Source organism: Grus americana, chromosome 8 (assembly GCF_028858705.1).
Source record: "Grus americana isolate bGruAme1 chromosome 8, bGruAme1.mat, whole genome shotgun sequence".
NCBI lineage: Eukaryota > Metazoa > Chordata > Aves > Gruiformes > Gruidae > Grus > Grus americana.
This window is the reverse complement of record NC_072859.1, coordinates 14808504-14829661: the sequence shown is the minus strand read 5'-3', so window position 1 is coordinate 14829661 and position 21158 is coordinate 14808504. Positions and strand designations below refer to the sequence as shown.

At 39.4% G+C, this 21158-nt stretch overlaps 1 protein-coding gene across 2 annotated transcripts; it reads right to left on the bottom strand.

Moving 5' to 3' along the window:
• Positions 1-776: 776 nt before the first annotated feature.
• On the bottom strand, positions 777-21149 carry DPH5 (diphthamide biosynthesis 5). 2 transcript variants are annotated; one of them, XM_054833938.1, is made up of 8 exons: positions 21095-21149; positions 20740-20923; positions 18746-18870; positions 15364-15472; positions 5269-5389; positions 3088-3127; positions 1920-2023; positions 777-1026 (listed from the first exon to the last, which is right to left on the bottom strand). In XM_054833938.1, exons 2-8 carry the CDS (start codon positions 20872-20874, stop codon positions 803-805), a joined length of 858 nt encoding a protein of 285 aa, XP_054689913.1. In that variant the 5' UTR covers positions 20875-20923; positions 21095-21149; the 3' UTR covers positions 777-802. The 2 variants fall into 2 exon arrangements, with proteins under 2 accessions (XP_054689913.1, XP_054689915.1); XM_054833940.1 differs by having other exon boundaries at positions 20740-20928; positions 21097-21136.
• Between the last annotated feature and the right edge of the window lie 9 nt (positions 21150-21158).

Below are 21158 nucleotides of genomic sequence, written 5' to 3'. Positions count from 1 at the left end.
GTTGTCATACATACTGTGAAGACTAGTTGAAATAGCAACCCCAGCATTCATTAGCTGATTCGAAAGAGAATTTTCATAGTCTGTTTTCTGAGAATGGACTTGAGGTCAATTGTGGTTGCTGCAGTTTGAGCCCAGCACTTCATAAATGCTAGCGTTAACATATGAAGAAATCCAGTTCTATTTTAAGTTGCAACCTTCTGCAATAAGAAATTCTGCACACCTCCTTCTGTTTCACCAGCTGCCCAAAGGCTGAGTTCTCATTTTTCTTGGTTTGGCCACAAAGAACATTCTCACCTGTCTGTATTTGCTCTCCCACATGTAAAGGTGGATACAGACAGGTTTGGCACACTAATGGTTTCTATTGGTGAGAGAACTACGGAGTTTCTGGAAAGTGGAAAAGCAAACTTGAGCCTGTAAAATGCACTTATAACAATGTATGAAGTAGGCTTGGTTAATGTGCTACAGCAAACGTGATGCCAGGCAGATACCTGGTACCCTCCTTCAGTTCTCTACTTGCACTTCTTCCCCTAGTTGTCAGCCTAGGACTGATGCAGGTGTCAGTGAACTGAAGCAGAGGGGTTTAAAGGTTTCTGGAGGTGTCTGCATGTTAGAAGCTGATCCCAGCAGGTGCAGCTTGCAGTTTGTAGCCTCAGGCAAAAGCAGGTCCGTGTTCCTGCAGTGTTGTCTTTTGAAGTGATATACAATCTAACTCCATGCAAGCAAGCTCTAAATATTCACAGGAATAACTTGATGCCATCAAGAAATTAAAGATGGAATGACAATTTAAATGCATCATTTTTATTTAAGTGGTTCTTTGAAATGCATTATTTTCAAAACTGGAACTATCTGTAGAAAAAAGCTGAAGCATCTCTAATTCCAGAGGATGCATAGTGCCTGTAACAATCAGGGAGTGTAGCGGACCGCCTAATTCCACTGTGGACATCTGAGACAGTGTGCCTGAAGCAATCTTCTGATCTGGAGCACCCACACGTGCGAGGCCAACACAGATTGTGTTTTCAGTAATTTCTGTAAGAAAGAAGATGAAATAATTTATTGACTAATAGTCCTACCATCAAAGAAGTACTCAAAATGCTTAAACCTTAATGCTGCTTTCTGAAGTCTCCAACTAATAAATCACTGGAGTGGCCTAGAAAGAAGCTTGTTCTTCAGAGAAAATCAAGCTGTATCTTGGGGATGTTTATAAGCAAGAATGGGAAGGCAGCAGAAGTAGAATATGAAATTCTTTCAGGAATTGTGTTCACTTTGAGAAAACTGCTGCTTCTGATTCATTCTATAGAAAGGAGAAAACGAAAGCATTTTCATTTTAAAAGTATTTAAAGAATAAACTTTAAAAGGAGGAATATAGCTAGATGAATTTCTATTAAAAGGAATTTTTCTGTGACATAACTGAGTCATCTTTATAGCTGCTGTGACTTCACCCTTGTTCTCAATAAATATCTTTCCCTTGCCTAGCGTGAAGAATTCAAGGTCAAAATTGCAGTTCTGCATCATGGGTTAACCTAGATTCATGTGGGTATTCACATCAACCAGTGTGGCCAGCCTAAATAAAACAGCAGATTTTTGAAGCTCGACTGATCTAAAATGCTCAGAATCCTTCCACCTCCTGCAACTCTGACAGACCAAAGAGCTTACAGTTAGAGATGGACAGAAACAGTACAAGCTTACCACACTCAGGCTTTGACTAAACCTCCAGGAGCCACCAGTGCTCGTATCTGTGCTCACTGAACTACACTGTGATCGAGCTCTGCCACATCCATCTTGTGACTAGGATTTAAGGCAGCCCAATTCCACTGCTGCAGATCAAGGGAATGCTAAGATTAAGAGGAAGGGCGTAGAGTTCAGAGGCTCGTCAGACTTGAGAGTGGCAGTAGCGGACAGAAGCAGTGCAGGAATAGTACCTGGTTCTGTTCCTTGGAGCCTCCTGTTTTGAATAATGGCAAGAAGCTGTTCTGCAGCTTGATTCACACTCATGTAGCGGGGTGGCTCATAAATCTTTTTTCCTCTGAAAGGAAAGGGAGAGAAATTTAACATAAACCCATTTCATTAGCTCTAGCATTCTTATAGTTTATTTCAAGAAACCTCTAGACCAGCAAATTGAACTTAAGGAGGCCCAGGCTCTCAGGCTGGGCCTTTTAGACAAGAGTGGGATTTTTAAGGAAGACAGAAGCCTCTTGTGCTCTCACCACACCTGTGAAACAGCAGAGCCTCCAGCTGGCAGATCATTTGAGTCCTAAGAGCAAATTCAGCTGCTGGAAGCAATATGCAGTTTTGCAGCTACTCCTGAAAGATGCATTAGACTTAAATTCAAGGGCAAACTACTGTTTTTCTGTCAAATGCCCTGTAGACAGATGATTACAGACTAGAAATGTATTCTTAAATGAAATGCTGCTTTCTTTGCCAACTGTGGATTCAGTCAAGCAGATTTTATTTTGAAATTCCAGAATAAACAAACCTCAATGATACTGTGAGACCCCACAAATGTTAATTTAGACCAGAGTTAACAGCATGTGTATAAAGTTACCATTTATATTCACCACTGTCAAAACATACAGATTACAGAGAGGTGATTAAGATGTGGCAAGAGCTTTTTTTGAATACAGTTAAATGAACCTAAGAGCATTTTCTATACATTGCTTATTTAACTGTTTGAAAAAGGTGGTGTGTATTCAGTACTTCATTCTTCCTTACACTGGCTAGAAACACTGTGAATTCAGAACACTGTTCCAGCTATTATTGTATTTCAGGACAGGACAGAACAGTAGTAACATAACACTTCATTTGCCAAGTAGAAAGCTCACCCGATTCTGACTTAATACTTCACACAGAAACAGTTAAAAAAGAGATTATACTCTGCTGCAACTTCATCCAGTTACTATAAATAAAGCCAGGTCCTATTGTAATGAACAAAGAAGTTCCACTCCTTGTAAGAAACAAAAGATTATGGCCACTGAGAAGGCAGGTAAGTTCACTCTTAGACTATGGGCAAAGAACCTTTGTTCCTTGTACAAAAAAATCCTTTTGTAAATAGACAATGTATTTCAATACATTTTCAAAATGGTGACTCACTTCATTAGATTCTCCAGAGACTGCTCCTTCGCTTTAATATCTGTAGAACAAAACATATTAAAATGCAGGTTCCCTACGAACTTCCCAGTTAGCTGCCTATGTAGGCAAAGCTTCATTTCATTAGCAGATTCTATAAACTTTATAACAACATTTTAGCTATTACAGGAAAAAGGAATACGGATTACATTCTACTGTTTCATATGTTAATTAATCACGAAGTATTGTGATTTTATGCATGTGATTTTACCCAAAGATCTGTGTTTCACAGATTTCAGAGCAACATAGATGAATAAAATTCTGCTAAGTATACAAATAGCAGGCATATTTACCATAGGATAGCTAATGGCTAGCGTGTTTAGGCACACCAGGGTATTGGGACTACTCTTAAATTATGAGTACATCGTGGTCACAAAAGGTAAAACATTATGACCGATCGACACTGATTACATCACTGCCATGTAGGAACGTGACTTCAGTTAGCACTTCCTTCCCGTCCAAGTTAAAATTTAGAACAATCTTCTGTTATGGGAAGAAAGGAAAAAAAAAAAAGGATTTGGGCAAAAATAAAAAAGAGAAGGGGTCAGGTAACACTCTGCACATCTGCGATTTTATGAAGCTCCAGTTGACCATGCTCTTTCCAAGAGGGAATCAAATATTATCTGTATTCAAATGCCCCAAAATATTATCATAGTGAAAGCTGGATACATTTTTAATCTTGATTAAAAGGTATTGTTTAAATTATAAGATCAACTCTTAAACCAAAGTGACTCTGAAGAAAAGGATTTAAAATGCAAAGCTAAAAGATTATTAGTGCATAGTTTACTAAATTGCTTACATGTCCGTGAAGTTGCTTTGAATTCAGAAGTTTATCAGCACTGACCTTTTTATATCACATTTGCTTATCTGGTAATCTAGTCTAGCTGGGTAAACAATCAATACATAGACCAGAACTACCAAGTAGTATTGAGGGAACAATTAACTTGGAAATTGGTAGGTTTTGGCTGTAAGCTACAATTAGATACAGGTACCACAACTGTCCCTGAAACATGACATTTATAATTCAATTTTATGGTTTCAAAATTTTTACTCTCTCGTGACTATTTAAAACAATAAAAAGGGAGAACATAGACATGATTATACAAAATACCTAAAGAATACTTTGTTTTAACATACTATAGTTTCAATAATCCTTGTTTAAAACACTTGTGAAGTCATCCTCCTTTAAAACAAATTACCAAAATTCTGATTTTTAGCCAATTTTGAAAGCAAACGGCTTTCAAGGCATTGGAAAGTTTGATGTGCAGTGATGCTTACACATTTAAATTGTTTCCTGCTCAGGATTCCTCCAGTTACCACAGACTTTGTTTTTACTTAAAATATTAATTTATTTAGCACTGAGAGATACCAGCTGTGTCTAAAAGATGATACAGAGAGTTATATAACTATATATACAAACATGCAAGTGCCTTACAGTTTATTTGCAGGCAGTTCCATAATCCTTAAGGAGTTACCTCGACCAGTAGCATTACTCAGAAAGCGGCTTTGAGCCGAGGACTGTTGGGTAGGACAAAGATCAGCCAGCACCGTGGGAGAGCCTGGGGTCAGGGGCCAGGTGAGCACTATTCTGTTTCAGCTCCATGATCAGCAAGGAGTTTCTACAGCACTGAAACATCTCACGTGACAATCATGTTGTGCCAAACCATCCTTAGATGAGGTAATTTAGGAAAAAGACTATCACCTTACAAAATAGAAATGTGGCTAAATGTACAATTTAGCTCCCCACAAAGTCAAATGTGTTGAGCTCTAACCTAATTAAGTCAATAACAAGATAGCTGTTATTCACTGCAATCTGATTTGGATCCTGAGCTAGCTCTAGCTTAAAATCACGCTGATCTTTCGAGCAAATATGGGCCTCCTGCTCCTATTTGACTTCTACAAAGGCATAATTTTTTATGGATTTTCTGAAGAGGAATTAAGAAATTCCTGGCCGCTGTAGCATGAACAATGGCTGAACTGACTCTAAGTACACATACACTAACATTCCAATTTTTGGTATATTTTCAAAGATACACATTAGCTAAGAACATTTGTTTAATCACAGACTTAATCTCATGCCTATCACTATCGCTTCTGGACACGACAGAAGATGGCAGCTAAGGAACCGAGGTAGCTGGTGCTTACCAAGTAAGCACAGTGTGTGCATTCCATTCTGCCTGTTCTTCTCGATCTTGTCAAAAAAGCTTTCTGGCTTCCATGTGTCTGTCCAGAAAACTATAGAAATTGTCTCTCCAAAATTGTACAACTGTAAAACAAAGCAAATGCAGTAACACACATACACAATAAGAAAAAATAGAGCATGCAATAAAATGCTATGAAAACCATGAACAATTGGCAACACTGAAAAGTCTTGAGCCTCACTAGGAAAGACGTTTCATACCACATGGAGAGTATTCTTCTATGACATGCTTAAATTTGCTCTTTCATAGATATGTAACAAAACATTGCATTAAAAATAATGCTTCCTTTTAAAAAAGCTGCCCTGCGCTTCTCTCTCTCTTGATTAGCTCTAATGCATTCCTTCCTTTCTTTTTAACAAAATTTGTAATTAGTGAGCTGGTTTTTCTTCATAATAGAGATGTGCTGTTGTTCTTTTACTCTCCAAACAGTAAAGCATGTTAAAGAACAACTAATGAACTACCTGTAAAGTTTTTACCTATTTCTGCATAACTAACTTTCAATCTACCTTCTATTCTTTGTTACTTAATTCTGAAGTCCTTTTAAAGGCAAAAATTTTGTAAGAATAGCACCAAAATTATTATTTCTTATTTTGGTTGAGGCTAGGCAATTTCTAAAATACTTACAATGTTTTGATTCTACTGATACAGGAGTATCAGTATTAAAGTGCTGTATTAAAACAGCACTTCCCTGCAGATGAAAGCTATATCATGCAAAAGAAGTTACAGTCTAAAGAGAGTGGGTATGAAGATCTGAAGACAGGGACAGAGAGCATGCATGAAGCAGAGATATGCAATGCTTTTTATGCACATATGGTAAGAATAATATTGGTAGCAGATTCTATGATGTCAAACATAACTCACTGATTTTATTCTCAATCTTAACAATATTTATTACTCTAAGAAGTCCCTAATGTCAGTGAAGACATTTGATGCAAAAGTCCTACGTAACCTAAGGCAGCATTTGGCTTGGAAGTTTTCGTAACCAACTTGAAAAAGGGTAAAACCATGCATCAATTTTGGTGAATTCAGCTCTGGAACAGGGCCACCCCAGGTGGATTTTACAGCTTGCCACTATTCTGTCTGCTCGAGCCCAAGAGAGAAATGATGCTATACAGATTAACCTCCCCACTTTCTGTGTAAACCTGGAAACAAAAACTGCTTTTCCAAGCCCAGGACAGGAGGCACAGTGTGTGCTGCTAGCAGAGAAGAGGACCCTGTGTAGAAGCAGTTGGGGCAGCTCTGTGCCATCTGGGGATTCCCCTATACGTACTTATTTTACTGTGGCATTAGGTTGCGGTTTCAACTCCTTTACGCTGCCAGAGCAGGATTTAAATCAAAGCAGAAACACATTTGTTTTCAAGGGATCACAAGCTCAAATTTTAACCATTTGTGCTGATAGAAACAGTGTTTTTTCAAAGATTCCTGGAATATTACTGAAAACATTTCCTCTTTTAAATATTTCATTCTAGCACAAGGCCAAGAACACACAGCGTACATTTCACAACCTAAAGGTTCTTCCAGTAAGCTAAATATAGGTTGAACCAAATGAATTGCTCCTGATGTAACTTCTTAACCATTTCAAGGCTGTGTTCTAGAAAAAGAAAAAAAAAACCCCAACAAGCTATGTTTTGCCTGTTTTTCATGTGGCTAACTAGAACTCTCATTTTGTATCAAATGTAAAGAAAAACTATTAGAACAAGCAGTTTCTCTTTCTCCCCTTCACTGTTGGAGCACCTAGGAGCAAGTTAACCTTTACTCTCGTTGGTAGTGTACCTTCAGTCATCAACAACTGCTGAAATGTCTGGTACCAACCTAACTAACTTAGCATCTGCCACCTGAATGCCACTGCAGTCATTCCCCAAAGAGCAGCAGCCCTCCTTCAGTACAGAAAGTGGCCTCAATTAACCTCAAATCTTATCCCAGTCCCTTTGGCATTTTGATAACCTGAAAGAGAGAAACTTCCATCTCTGCCTTTTAGCAAAGAAAAGGATATGCAGAAATGGGCAAAATGTTACTATCTGATAAGTATTTTGTTGGGAATCAGATCTTTTAAACCTCTCTGCCACATATTAAAAACAAGTTGGGCATTCAACCTTTTACCCTGCAGCACTTGTTCTGATTGTTATTTTTCTCTTTTCCATTGATCATTACAAAGATTCTCCATCGTCTTTGCCAACAAGAAGCAAGTTATCCTTTTTGTGTAAGCACTGCCAGTCAGATTCACTGAATCTGTCCTTTGTTTACCAGGTTTTGCATCAAAACTGAGTCAAAAAATGAACAAAACATTTTTGTCAGAAATGGCCTGTCTAGTCGGTAGAAATAACTTCAGAATATCTTCATGGAGTATTGATATCATAGAAAACTGTACTTGTAGTCTCAATAAAATACACTTGTTTTCTCAGCACCTGGACAGCACAGAAGGAGCTTCTACCCCAACAAGATGGAATGGGGCATATTTTATTAACCTCCTAGAAATGCCTTTGCAACTTATACCCCTCTACTAACTAAACTTCTAAAGAATAGATTTCCTAGCATTATTGCATACATATTTTTACTTTAAATTAAAGAGGGGAAAACACTAGTTTGGAAACTTTCTGGTACACCAACAATCTATGAATGCTGTGAAAGTGAAGCAATAAATGGATACCCTTATTGTGCTTGACTACTTGTCACCAATTACCTTACAAGCACTTCTACAGACACAAACAAATATTTCGTTCTCATCCAGCATTTAATCTCTGCAGAGATGTGACATTTATGCAAACATAGCCACATCAGAGCAAGCCTGCATTAAAGAAGCAACACATAACTGTACCACAATTACATTTTAACTCTCTCCCTGTACCTCGTGCAGATTCAATTTGTTCCTAATGCAGTTTCGTGTGTTGTGTTCTAATTTCTGCCTCTTGAAATCCGGCATGAAGTATCAGACTTTCAAGAAAAGCCTTGCTGCAGAGAGAGCAGTAAATACCAAAAATTCCACTATCCTAAGGATTCAGTAGTTACAGAGGACAGTAGGTCCACTAGACCCAGAGCCCACTGAAATTAAAAAAGATCCTTTCCACCAACCATAAAAGACTGAATAGGGCCCCCAAATTCCAGAAATCACGCTTGTTGCTGGAGTAAAACTGACACGTTTGTTAATCAAGGTGTATTACAATACAACAAGGATTAATGTCATGCTTTGAGATTGTTACGAGTTTAGTAAGACAATGAAGAGCTCTGTATATTGTCAGGGAAACGATGGTGCTGTACGATTGCCGGTACAGCTTTAGAGAGAGGCAACAGCAAATGAAGTTTCACAGTGGTCTTCTGTGTACTGCACTCGACATTGAGCAGCTGGGGTTTAGGAGTGGGCAAGATCTGTTCTGTATGAGCTAAAACATCTCAAGCATCACAGTTGCACTAATCATCAGATTTGTTAAGAGTGCCTACATTCTGCTCGGGCACAAAAGGGCCAGAATTTCAAAGGGACTCAGTGAAACGGTTGGACAGACATTTCAGGCTCTCAGCTTGGAAACTAACCTTCTTACCTTCTCCCTAATGCTCAAGAACTTCACAGAAAAATTTCAAAAGGTCATTTTGAAAGACCTCAGTCTTTGGAAATACCCCACCCCCCTGTCCAAGTAGTAATTGGCTTAAGCAAAGCTTTGTGAACTTAAATTTTGCAATGCAATAGCTGAAGTCAGGAAAGGAAGCCAGACCTCCTACTCCGAGGCAATGCTGTGTCTGCTCAAGTTCTCTGCCTCTCACAAAATATTGCAGAAAGCAGTTCTTCAACTTGTACTTTCATCACCTCAGAACAAGCTATAACTTCCAATTTTATTTACAAACATAATATGAAAGAATGCTGACAACTTTTAGTACTGAGGAGCCTGTTTTGAGTTAGTATTTTTAACCCTTCTATTAATGATATTTCTTACATTACTTGTTGTTTATATAAACAGAATGGACTGCTAATTGAGAAAACAGAATAAGCTAAGAGAGAAAAAGTGCTGTACCATGATCTCAGCTTGGAAAGCCTACATGCAAGTGAAATTTCAATGAAACTACTGAGCAACTTTGTTAATGGCCAGTCTGAATGACATCACATACCTGAAGCTGTCCAGATCAACAGTCCTCACAATACTGGTGTAGCTAATCACCACAAAAATACAGGGCATAAAAAGAAGGAACAAGCTGAGACTAAACAGGGAAATTAAAAAAGGAAGATCCTCCATCCCCTCTGAAAAGTACTAAAGCAAGCAGGAGAGAAGATGCGAGATAATATTAAAAGTCAGTAGGGCAACAGCTGCAGAGAAACCACGAAGTAAACATTTCAAAATGCAGACGTTTATTTTTACAGCATCTTTCCCAGAATTATTGCTGTATCAGCTGCAATGGTGACAAAGCAATTCTTCACTTATGAGCCTACCTCCTTTCCTAAAATTTCAAACAGCTTCAGAACTGGATACACGTCAGGGGAAGAAGGTAAAAAGGAGTCTTATCATTACGTTTTTCAGACCTGGCACCTATATACACATGCAAATACCTGTAAACCCTGTAGGACTGAAACGATACTCAGCTATGTTCTCTGTTGTGATGGTCACAGGTTACACTACAGATAGTTTTCACAAGACAGGTGTGTTCCACAAATGAAGATACTGCATGGCCTGATCACATCCCAGTGACAGACACCAAGAGGCTTTTTCTCCTAAGGCTATTCCTCAATGGAATTTGGAGACTGTAGAGCACCTTGCATTATCCCAGGTTGTTTCTTGATAAATCCCAATGAATATACACAGAAAAACTAAGACATGTTTTGTTTATCCTTGTCATAAAAGTTTTGATGTGATGCTATGCAACGTTCATCCTCAAAAAAGCAACCTGACAAGTCAGATTTTTCCCCTTATCCTCCATAATGAGTTAACAACCCTCCAGACCACATACATCAGAGTAAAGGGCTCCTACTGTTCTTTATATTATATATTGTCAGAGAACAGCTTAGGAAGTAGGACAATCATCAACAAAGAGGTAGCAAGAATCAGGCAAGCCTCATTTTTGCTTGTAATTGGACATGTGAAACAACCACAAGCCTAGCTCTAGCGCTTTACACTATCTTATTTAGTAGCACAGACCTTTAGCAACTCTGAATGCCTCTCATAAGAAGCTTCACATGGAACTGAAAGTTTTTACCATTCACACACATGGGCTATGACTCCTTTTTGTACTGCAAGCCAGCACATTGGCTCAGCTGTCCCAAACCCCTCCAGTCCCCTTAGTACCTGCCAGAGAGAAAGGAACTGTGAACAAAAGGATGTTTAGCTGAAGGAAGCCCGCTCCACATGATTGCAGTCTTCAGGAGGCAGCTGAGGCAAATCACATAAAAGCAGGTGAAGGTAAGAACACCTTTTTCTCTTGGCTGCCTCCTGTATCAGCACTTGGGAAATTCAGCTATCAAAAGACTTGGGAACTCCAAGCAAACTTGAACAGGACAGGATTTTCCCTCCAAGGTAATATCAGTTTACCTTTAATAATCTCCTATGACTCTTCCCAGCAATATCAAACAATGATTCCTTCCCACCCTGGTCATTTGAGTTCCTAATCTGAAATGAAGATTATCTAAATAGAGAAAAAAGTCTGTTCTGATTAAATGGATGTTTCTGGGTCATGTTTGCTGGTGACAAACAGCACTAAGTTGAACAGCAATTGTGAGTAACAAAGTAGTGTGCCCAGCACTGATTTAAGGCTCCGAAGCTGGTAGTAAGTGAGAAAACCAACCAGTGATGGAAAACAGTTTATTTTAACTGTCAGTGAATAAAAAACATTTTGCATAGAACCCCTCCTATTAGAGCAAAGAGTATTTTTGAAGATTAGGGCACAGAGAGGGTGGAACTCAGAGGTTCCGCTCCTGCAGCTACTACAGGTTTTCTATTTGACTATAAGCACAGCAAGTAATGATACCATCCTTGAGCTTCCTTATCTATAAATAATATTTTTTCGCTTTGCACTGAATATCTACTCACCTGTTCAGTAAAGACTCAAAAATAATATAGTAAGCACTGCTTTTGCATTTTAAGTGATCAGCTAGTAGCAAAAAGACAAAACTATTTCATAACTGCAGTTGTCTTGCAAGAATTAACTGGACTGCAAACACAGAAAATTGAGATGAGTCACTGAAAGAAACAAGGGGACATGCACATGTTTGTTCTGAAGCTATTCGGGTGGAAAGTGGGTATGTCTCAAAAGAAAGGCAGGTCTTTGCCATGACAACTTTTTTTCCTAGCTACCCTACCAAAATATAAAGTTAATGCTTTCAAAACTAGTAATACCACTCTCCCAGAAATTACTTGCTCATTTTAGTCTTTTGTCTCATCCCATATCTTGCCTCCAGCTTTGCACTTTAGTTCTCAATCGTCTTTTTTTTTTCAGTAATGCCATTATCTCAAGCCATTTCCAGCTGCATCCATCTTTCACATGCATCACAGGTTGGTATGATGCAGACTCTTCCTTGTGTGTTTGATCATCCATGCTGCTACCTCAGACACATCACCAGAACCAGATCAGACAGAATTCTGTCCTGAGAGCACCACTCTGGCCAGTGACCTTCCCAAACTAACCAAGATGTCATGCAGATTAGGAAGGAATGAAAAAGGTGTAAATTAGAGACCCTGAGTTTTCTGTCTCTTTATTCTAGGGCTAAAAGCCTTAGCAATCAGCCCCATTCTGAAAAACTGACTGTGGGTACAGATAAAGCCATGGAAATCAGGCTAGGCTCTCCATTTGTTCTTAGCTTGCAATGTTGAATCCTAGTCAGATATAGAGCCAAGGCAATGTCTTCCTCTCAGGGTAGCTGAGCAGTGGTAGAACAGAGGTAAGCCCATTTTCTAAAATACTAAGCTTTCCAAAGCTACAGAACTATGGTCAGCTGCTGCTGAGGAAAGCTGAACTGCCTCACTAGCTACCACCTACTAGCAGTGCTCTTTGAAAATTCTGTCAGTCCCCTAGGGACTTCTGTCCCCATTCCCTGGCAGTATGCATAGATACCAAGCTGCATGACTTTCTTTGCTGGTGGTTGTTCCCCACTGTAACAGGAGTCAGAGCGATCAACATACCCACATGTCAGGTTCCAGATAAGAGAGGTGAACCTGCAAAGAACATGCTAAGAGGCACTCACAGGCATTCTTCCTGGTTTCTACCCACCCTCCCCATACTCATTTGTTTTTGAGGGAAAAGATGTTCTTCAGCCTTGGAAAAAAAATCTGACACAGTGAAGCACAGCAAGAACAGTGTAAAAGAGCCACAGCAAGTCATAGTGCCTTATGCCCAGTCAGACTAATACTTTGCTAAGTTATATACTCTACTTCCAATAGCTATAACTCATTGTATCAATCTGAGAGCTTCCTAGAAGTTAATTTTCAAAACTAAAAAATCCTGTTCTTTATACAAATACAATCTTCATCTGTGCAGCCTTCAAAACAGCTGCATTGATTCTGTTAAATAGGCAAGACAGTAAAAAAAAAAATTTGAAAATAGATATTCACCCTTCTTTACAATTTGGCATGAAATAGAGCTATGAATTGAAGGTGACAAGCCATCACTAATGCTCTACTGACTTCAGTAACTCACTATTGTACAGGAAAGCAGCAGAACTACCCAAATGTTGTTGGCTGCACAGAAACATTGCTCTGACAACAAGAGACATGTTCTTTTGTGAACAGTCTGGGCTGTAGCTGCATTTTACGGACAGCCTAATCAGCAGTTACAGCTCACTACGCACATGGCTTTCAGAACAGCATCTAAAGGTGTTTCCTGTTTTTCTCTAGTAAGAAAGAAAGAGGTTTTGTATCACAATCAGATTAAAACAAGAAAAAAAGCCAAGCCTTTTCTGTGGTGAAGCAAAAGAGGAATCCCTGCTACACTTGACAGCAACTTTGCAATTTGAAACACAATAACTCCAAAACTAAATTGATGGCAGGAGACAGCCATGTACGTAAAGACTGTTGAAAGCAATTACAAACTCCCACCACAACTCTAATTAAATCACAGGCTGCTTTTTTGTAAGATCATGGAATCATAGAATGGTTTGGGTTGGAAGGGACCTTAAAGATCATCTAGTTCCAACCTCCCTCACTTGCTGTTTATGCCTGTAAGGAGCAATGAAGAGTTAAACACATAGCTGGTTATAGTCTGTCCAGTAATACAATACAATCACTATTTCCTAAAATGCTTTCTACAACAACAGGAATGTTGACTTATGAGAAGGCAGCCCCTCCCAAGCCAGAATGGAAAAGGGGACTAATGCATGAGTGAATAACATCACATTTCCTCTGTGGTCTGTTCCCTTCAGCATGGGATAGGGAAATAGTAAACTAATCTCCAAAATGCTGCATATGTGAAAAACTTGTTTGCAATATATTCCCAGTTAGTTTTCTGCTCTTTTTTTCAATTAACCTAGAAGCTCTATACTTCCTTTCCTATGCCTTGCTGGAGTTGCGGGGGAAGCAAACTTTCAGAAAACTTAGTTCCCTGTTCTCTTTGGGAATATGAGCCTTGCACCTTCCTTTCTAATGAACATAAAAGAACAGTAAAAAGATAGCAAGTAGTAGAAACTACTTGTCAACAGCTTGACAGCAGAAGCAACTTTGCATCACCATGAAGCCAGAAGGGGAAAGGGCCTCAACTCTTGTGTTACCCACCCCAGCAAGTACAGTCATGCGACAGTTGCCATCTGTCTGCTGTACACGTAGATTTTAGACACCAAGGAGCCCGTTTCCTTCCTAAAAGATAATTTTGCCCAAGTCTTACAGCAATAGGCAGGTATCACTAAGAAAGGGCTCATGGGAAGAATTATAAAGAATGCAAATCCCAGGCTGCACTCCCTTTAGCATTAGCATTCATCTCTCAGAATAGGTGTCAATGCAGTGCTGCTGAACTGCCAGATTGGGGCTCTTTCATTTCTAAACCATTCAGATGTGATCAAAGCCAGAGATAATACCCAACTTATTGCAACAAATTTTCAGCTGCTGGGCAGCATTGAAATAAGGCTATTGGTGTTTGTCAGTGTAAATTTGAAGGTATCAGTTGTTTATTGAAATTTAAAAAATGGTCATCTTTTATGTTAAGCTGGGAAGGAATGCTTCCTCCTTCCCTGATGATAACTTATGGTTCAAACCTTCAACTCTTGTCTGTAGTACACTTAAATTCCTGTGCTTGCTTTTGGTTTTGGTAAAGTGGGAGCTTGGTTTATGGATTCCCATACACAGGGAACCATTCTGAACCTTGAGAGGGCAGGTTCTATGTTAAAGTAATGAATGAAAAAAAGAGGGGGAAGCCTCAACTATTTTATATGTGATTAGTTATGATACATACACTGCTGTAACATTTTTAATGCAGGAAAAGTAATAATGGACCTATCCATGTGTAAAGTAAAATAGCAAAGTATTTTCTTCGGGGACACTAGACCTTTCCTACTTCAGCCATTCAAGAAGCACAAAAATTGTCATTTGTTCTTCTAATCCTTGGCTAGACAAATCTCTCCTCTCTTGGCAGATGGGCAGAAAGTGAAGACCAGTCAACCTCAGAGAGAAAGAATACATCGTATACGAGACTTTGGAATTAGTTATGATCTGAGTTGGGCATATAGACAGGCTTGTGCATATATTCCTTTTATGACAAGACCAGCATATTTCTCAATGTGATAACAACCTAATTTAAGAATAAACTTTTCAGGTGACCATCAGTAGTAGAAGGAAGCCAACACAAGCAAAGCTTTATCTGTAAAATAACTTAAATATCAAAGTGTACTGGGGCAGACAAGTTAGAGAGCAGAGAAGACTAGAAGTGTTATTTACACAATAATTTACGCATGCGCTCATCAAAAGGGACTTTTGCTGACGTGTAGCATGCTGAAAAGGAAGTGTAAACAAATTCTGACAACAGAATTGTACAGTTCCTACACAGCTTCAAACTTCAGATTGCAACATGCACTGCTACAGCAGAAGACCTCACCAATTCTAAGTTTCATAGTTGTGGAATAGCATATATACGAAAATGTTACCTGTAAACCACAGCAGCCCACTGCATTCATTATTGAAGCATTATGAATGACCTTGTATGGAATCCCCAATTTTACTGCACGTAGTACTAAATCACTGTGCGTCGTGGCTCTGTGTTAAGAAGAGAAAGGAATTAAGGACTGAAAGGATAAAGTGACAAAGAGTTACTAGCATTGTAGTTTGCTTTCAAAGTAAAATTAAACCCTTCACAACTATGCAGAGGTGCTGAAAGGGCAACAACAACTTGATTAATTGTTACGGGAAAGTAAAAACTCCAATAAGGGTTCCATGTGTTATCTTTCCTACGTGAAAATACAGCCATCCTCAGTATGTTATGGTTCTTTGCAGCTTTCTGGCATCATTAAAACTGTAACACCAACACAACTGTTACTTTTTAAAGTAGCTTTGGCAAGTACTTGAAAAGGAAAGTTCCATTTATCTTTTGTCCTCTGCAGGTGTTTGTTGGACATCTGTTGAACTGTAAAGGTCAACTCTATTTGGCACAGACTTCAACAAAACTCCAATATTTCCTTACTTGCTGCACAGCCAGGCCTTCTGCTATCAGCACCAGTGCATGCTAGGAAAGCAACACGCTCAAATAAGAGCTATGAACAGACTGAGGTAAACTGCTTGCAGTACTTATAAAAGTTGATTTAGTCTAAGGATGTTTTTTCTAACATTTAAGCCAAATTATTCAAATTAACAAGGTCTAAGTTTGAGTAATCAAGTTTATTCTGAAATCATTAACAAAATTCTAGTTAAGCTTAGAACTGAGCTAAATTTGGCTCCAGGTCTAATGTTCAATAAACACATTGCAGTGACTGGCGCAAGAATTACTGGGCTTGTAGTGAACGCAAGTGGGATTAGAGACCTTTTGAGATAGTAAATATATAGACATCCAGCAAATCTTTGAACTGCAATGATGTTTACATATGTATCTTGCTTGCAGATATGCTTACATACATGCTAGGCACTCCATTTTCCATCTGCAATATGAAAATGCAACTACCCCTTGCCTAAATTTATCAAACCTAAACATCTCATTACCAAGATGTAACACACATTTCTGTGTGGCCATTCCAAAGAAGGAAGCAAAGAAAGAAATAGCATATGCCAATTGGAATAATTAAATAGAAAGACTGCTTTCACTCTGGCCTGGTTCAGTTACCCTAACAGAATGCCCCTGGTTTTTAGTTTGACAATTTTGACACTGCATGTCTGACTAGCACCAAGCAGCAGATCAGGTGCTTCCGACTGAAACACAAATGTAGCAGCAGCTGGCAAGGCTGTAAGGTAAGGATCAATCATTTAAAAAAAGAAATCAATTTCACTGGAGCAAAAAAAAAATAGAGGAATCTGAATTTGGGAAATCAGAGATCCTGATACAAACAGGCTCCCAGACCTAGGAGAACACAGTAAAGTGATCTAAAACACTGCTTTGGTTAGTAAACAAACCATGTTCCTGCCGCCCCTAAGCAAAGGTGATTCAAGAATGCCTGCTCTAAGAGAAGAGGGGACTAATTTTACAGCCTTGTATTATTTCCTTCACATACACAGGACAAGGAGGCACTAGAGGATTTTGTGGTTATGCTAATTCTGACCAAGGGATCAGCTGGCTTTATTCAATGAAATTTGCTCCAGCTAGTATTTTCTCCCAATAGATCTGTCCGTAATGACTGTAGCTAAAAGCAGAAGTGCCCTCCTGAGCACCCAGCTAATACCCGCAAAGGCTTCAGGGAGTCAGCCCTCTGCACCCAGAGCTATACTAGTATTTTCTGTCACTGATACAGATTTTAAGTTTTATGGGTAGTAACAACACAAATGTTAGCACCAGGCTAGATGAAGGTGGGCTTTCCAGTATACTACTAAAATTGTCGGGTTCCTGCTACCACATCCATGGCTGTTGCTACATATGCAGAGAACACCAGCTCAGCTTGTTTATCACTTTAACCCTTAATCACCAACACCTGAGATTTCCTAAAGCTCCTAAGTGCTCTTCTTACCTGCAAATACACTTGAAACTCTATGATCAGCTGCAGTCACATGGCTCCTATTCTCCCACATGGCTTCTCTTAGGACAGAAACATTCAGTACTCTTTCCTAATAACCTCATGAACCCCTAAATCCTTATGGGGTCTATGTGGGCATAGGAGCAGTTCTAGCTGCAATATTAAGAGCTAAGAACATAAATACTTAGACAGAAGCAACTCAAAAAAAGGGTAGTTTTCTACAATGATGCAGTCTGTTAATCAAATTGAAGTATTTTGCCACTGAAACTAATGATAACTGAGGCAGATCAAGATACTTCTTACAAGTAGCAATTAGATTTCAATACATGTAGGTGTTTAGTTTTTGTTATGTTTTTTTTTTATCTTGTGTATTTACTTATATCAGTCACTGGATCACAGTACAAGGGTACAGGTAATGTGGCTCTACACTCCACATGAATCCTAATTTCAATGTTAACATGCATTGAAAGTGTAATTAATATTTCTGAAACACAGCATCATCTGCCCATAAGTACTAGTTTAATGTAATATTGTCTTGCTAATTCCCAACAACCTGTATTTAAATAAATTATCCAGTTTTGACAGATGTGCACACTGCTCCGATTTTTCATAAACTCTATTTTTTCACTCACAAATAGGGTGCTCAGTGATTTGATCTTTCTTGTGCCCCTTAACACTGTGGTATAAATCTTGATTCACCAGCTGGAGACTAAGAGCTCTTCTTTATGGCTTGACATTACAGATTGATGATGCCTGACTGAAAAGCCAGAAGGACATCCTTCTGGTGATAGAAAAAGACTATACTTTTCAGCAGGAATAAAAATTGGAAACAAAAAGCTTGATAAACCAAAATGAGAAGACATTTATAACAACATAAGTGATTTTAAACACTAGCATATATCAAAGCAGAAGCACTGTACAACCAACAATCAGTATTCATTCTAAAAAAACTGAGCATAAAAGCGGCAAATGTACAAATAGCAATTAAAAGAATACCCAATCAAAACATAGCACATTTCTTAATTGTGTGATATCCTAGAATTTCTTCTGTTAGCAGATAAATCCTGGTACAAAATATTCTCTATAAAATCTAGCATGGAGAATGAAATAAGTGCTGAAGGAATGATTTATACATCCTGGCGGGTCCACATTCCTATCTGTAAGGGGTATCTTGGCAAGGAAACTCCAAAGCAAGATAAAGTGTAGAGAATTGCATGTGTATTTTTAACGCAATAAAAATATACAAAGACATAAAATGTGCTTCTGGTCTGAAAATCAGCTTCTTCATAAAGAATTAGTTATGGAGTATGGCTCCTGCCTATTGAAAAAAGAGTGATCAAGCTACAGTAATAATTAAAATGTTGCTTTGTCTTACCCAAAAGGATCACCAACTACAAGAAATGCGACATCACAAACATCAGCTTCTTTTAAAATGCTATCTGCTTCCTGTTCCACCGTTTCTCGGTCAGCCAAAATCAATTCTTTTCCATAAAACTCTTCCTAGAAATTGAAAATTAATAAGAAAATAAGACACTTGGGAGTGTTTTTGTATCTCTCGGGGTGCTCACCCAGGAACACAGACAACAGACACTGGAAAGGCCAACTTTATTATTGTCCTCAGCAGTCTGGCCCATGTCTCGGAGAACCCTGCCTCCCCTTGCAAGAACACCCGAGCTTTCCATAAAGCAGCTCCTAAGTTGAGGAAAAATTAGTCAAGCATGTTATTCTGATGCTGACTTGTTTTTCTATGCCTTCTGTGTCAGTTGAGGAGCTGCTCCAAAAGTAGCTCAGTCACACCTGCATACTGAAGGTACCTGGGTGGACTTTAGATATAGTTAATCAGTCATCCTACTATAAGCCATCCCCTCTCACAAGTCTGAGCCTAACTGCTCAGGTTAGTTATAATACTGACATCAAACCAGACCCAAAACCAACACTAGCATAGTGCAGTTATTCCCATAACTTTTCATACTGCTTAGGAGAGACTGACCTTCAGATTATTAAACAAACCATTCCACATTAGTTTAGTAATCTGGTATGTAAACTGGGATGTATTATCAACACTTGGTGATTAATTTCTATATTCCCTCTTAGGCAGTTTCAGGTAAGACAGCATATTTTACTTTGGTTTTATTGATCATTTTTCCCAATTACCTCATCTTTGGGACTTCAAGGTTTCCAACAGACTTAAAACAATAAAAAGCAAAACAAACAAACCCCAAAAAATAACCATGCCAAAAATATTCAGCATTTTTTTTGTTACTCAATGTTTTATTTTCAGCTGGCTAGGAATCCATCATTTTTAATAGCAAATGCAGATTTTGCAAAGTAAAAATATCCAAGCAATGACTTCTATTTTGCAATTTTCAAACTATCCAGCACCACCAAAAAAAATAACATTTTGTTTTAAATGGATTAATTTCAATTCAGATTGCTTCAGTGTATTGAAGAAAACCAAACATGGAGTATATTTTCATTTCAAAATACAGCAGATATACCAGAGATGGCCCAAAATATCCTAGCCTAGCTTGTATCTGGAAACCACATAATGCTGACTACAAGCTAAAAGTTTCATGTGCTGTATGTACTTACATTATGGCTATACAGCATCCAAGACCCAGATAGCATCTCTGTATAGTACTACACAACTTATTTGGAGGTGAGATCCCTGTTCTTTGGGTATGTAAGCCCTCTTTGGTATTATTTCAAGATTAAACTCTATCTTTCCATGACCAGGGAACCCATTAGAGTTGTAATTTGTACATTTTTACTACTGTCTCCTTCCATAAGCAGTATGTTTACTAACCAAAAGCTTATCTCCGTGTTGTTCAACAGCCCATTTCTGGCTGAAGTGTGTATGTTGTGGAAGTCTCAACATGGTGAGACAGCCTGGCCCACAGGGAAACATGAAAACCTGAGACACTCAAATTATTACTCCCAACAGGCACCATAACACCTCAGGCTGATACAGAGATTCAAGGCTCCAAAACATGTATTTTTCTGGTATGCCTGCTTTTTAGGGTTTTTTGGTTGGGTTTTTTTTTTTTAAATGAGATCAGATATTTTTCTGACCAAGTTCTCCAACATTTCAGGATTGCCATGTTGTTAGAATTTGAGATGAAAACTAGTGGCAAAACACAAACACTACTTGCAGGAAGGAAAATTTATTTTTGTTCCAGCCTTCTCACAAGGTAGCGAAATGACTTCTCCTATAAAATACAGTATGTGAAGATGATGAACACACTTTTTCCGAGGACACGCACCACTCGTTTCTCCAGCTGACGTTACTGACCTACGGGCCCCAGTGCCCTCCTCACCCTTGGCTGGAGAGGCCTTAGGCCTCGGTGTGCCAGCAGTGCCCAGACCTACCAGTGCTTCCTTGCCCACCGTGAGGATGGACGTGTAGGCCTCCAGGTACACCCTGCGGCACCGCCTCACTGTCTCCAACCCCTTCACCGTGATGTCCTTGGCATCTCCCAAGCCCAGCCCGACCAGATACAGCATGCCTGGGGAGGCTCTTAGGGCCGCCAGGCCCAGCGCAGCCGCCGCCGCCGCCACCTATCACGGGAGGGAAACGGGGATCAGCCGGAGCACCCCGCGCCTCGCCACCCGCCGAGACCTCGCCCCACGTCCCCCCGCTCCTGTCACCCGCCTCTTCGCGCCAGGGCGTGCGCGCCCCCACCCCCGCCCCCGGGCGCGCCCGTCCGCCGCCGGCCCATCTCCCACCTGGCTCCCGCCGGCCGCGCCGCCGCCGGCGGCCACACCCCCTCCGCGCTTTGTGGCGCTCT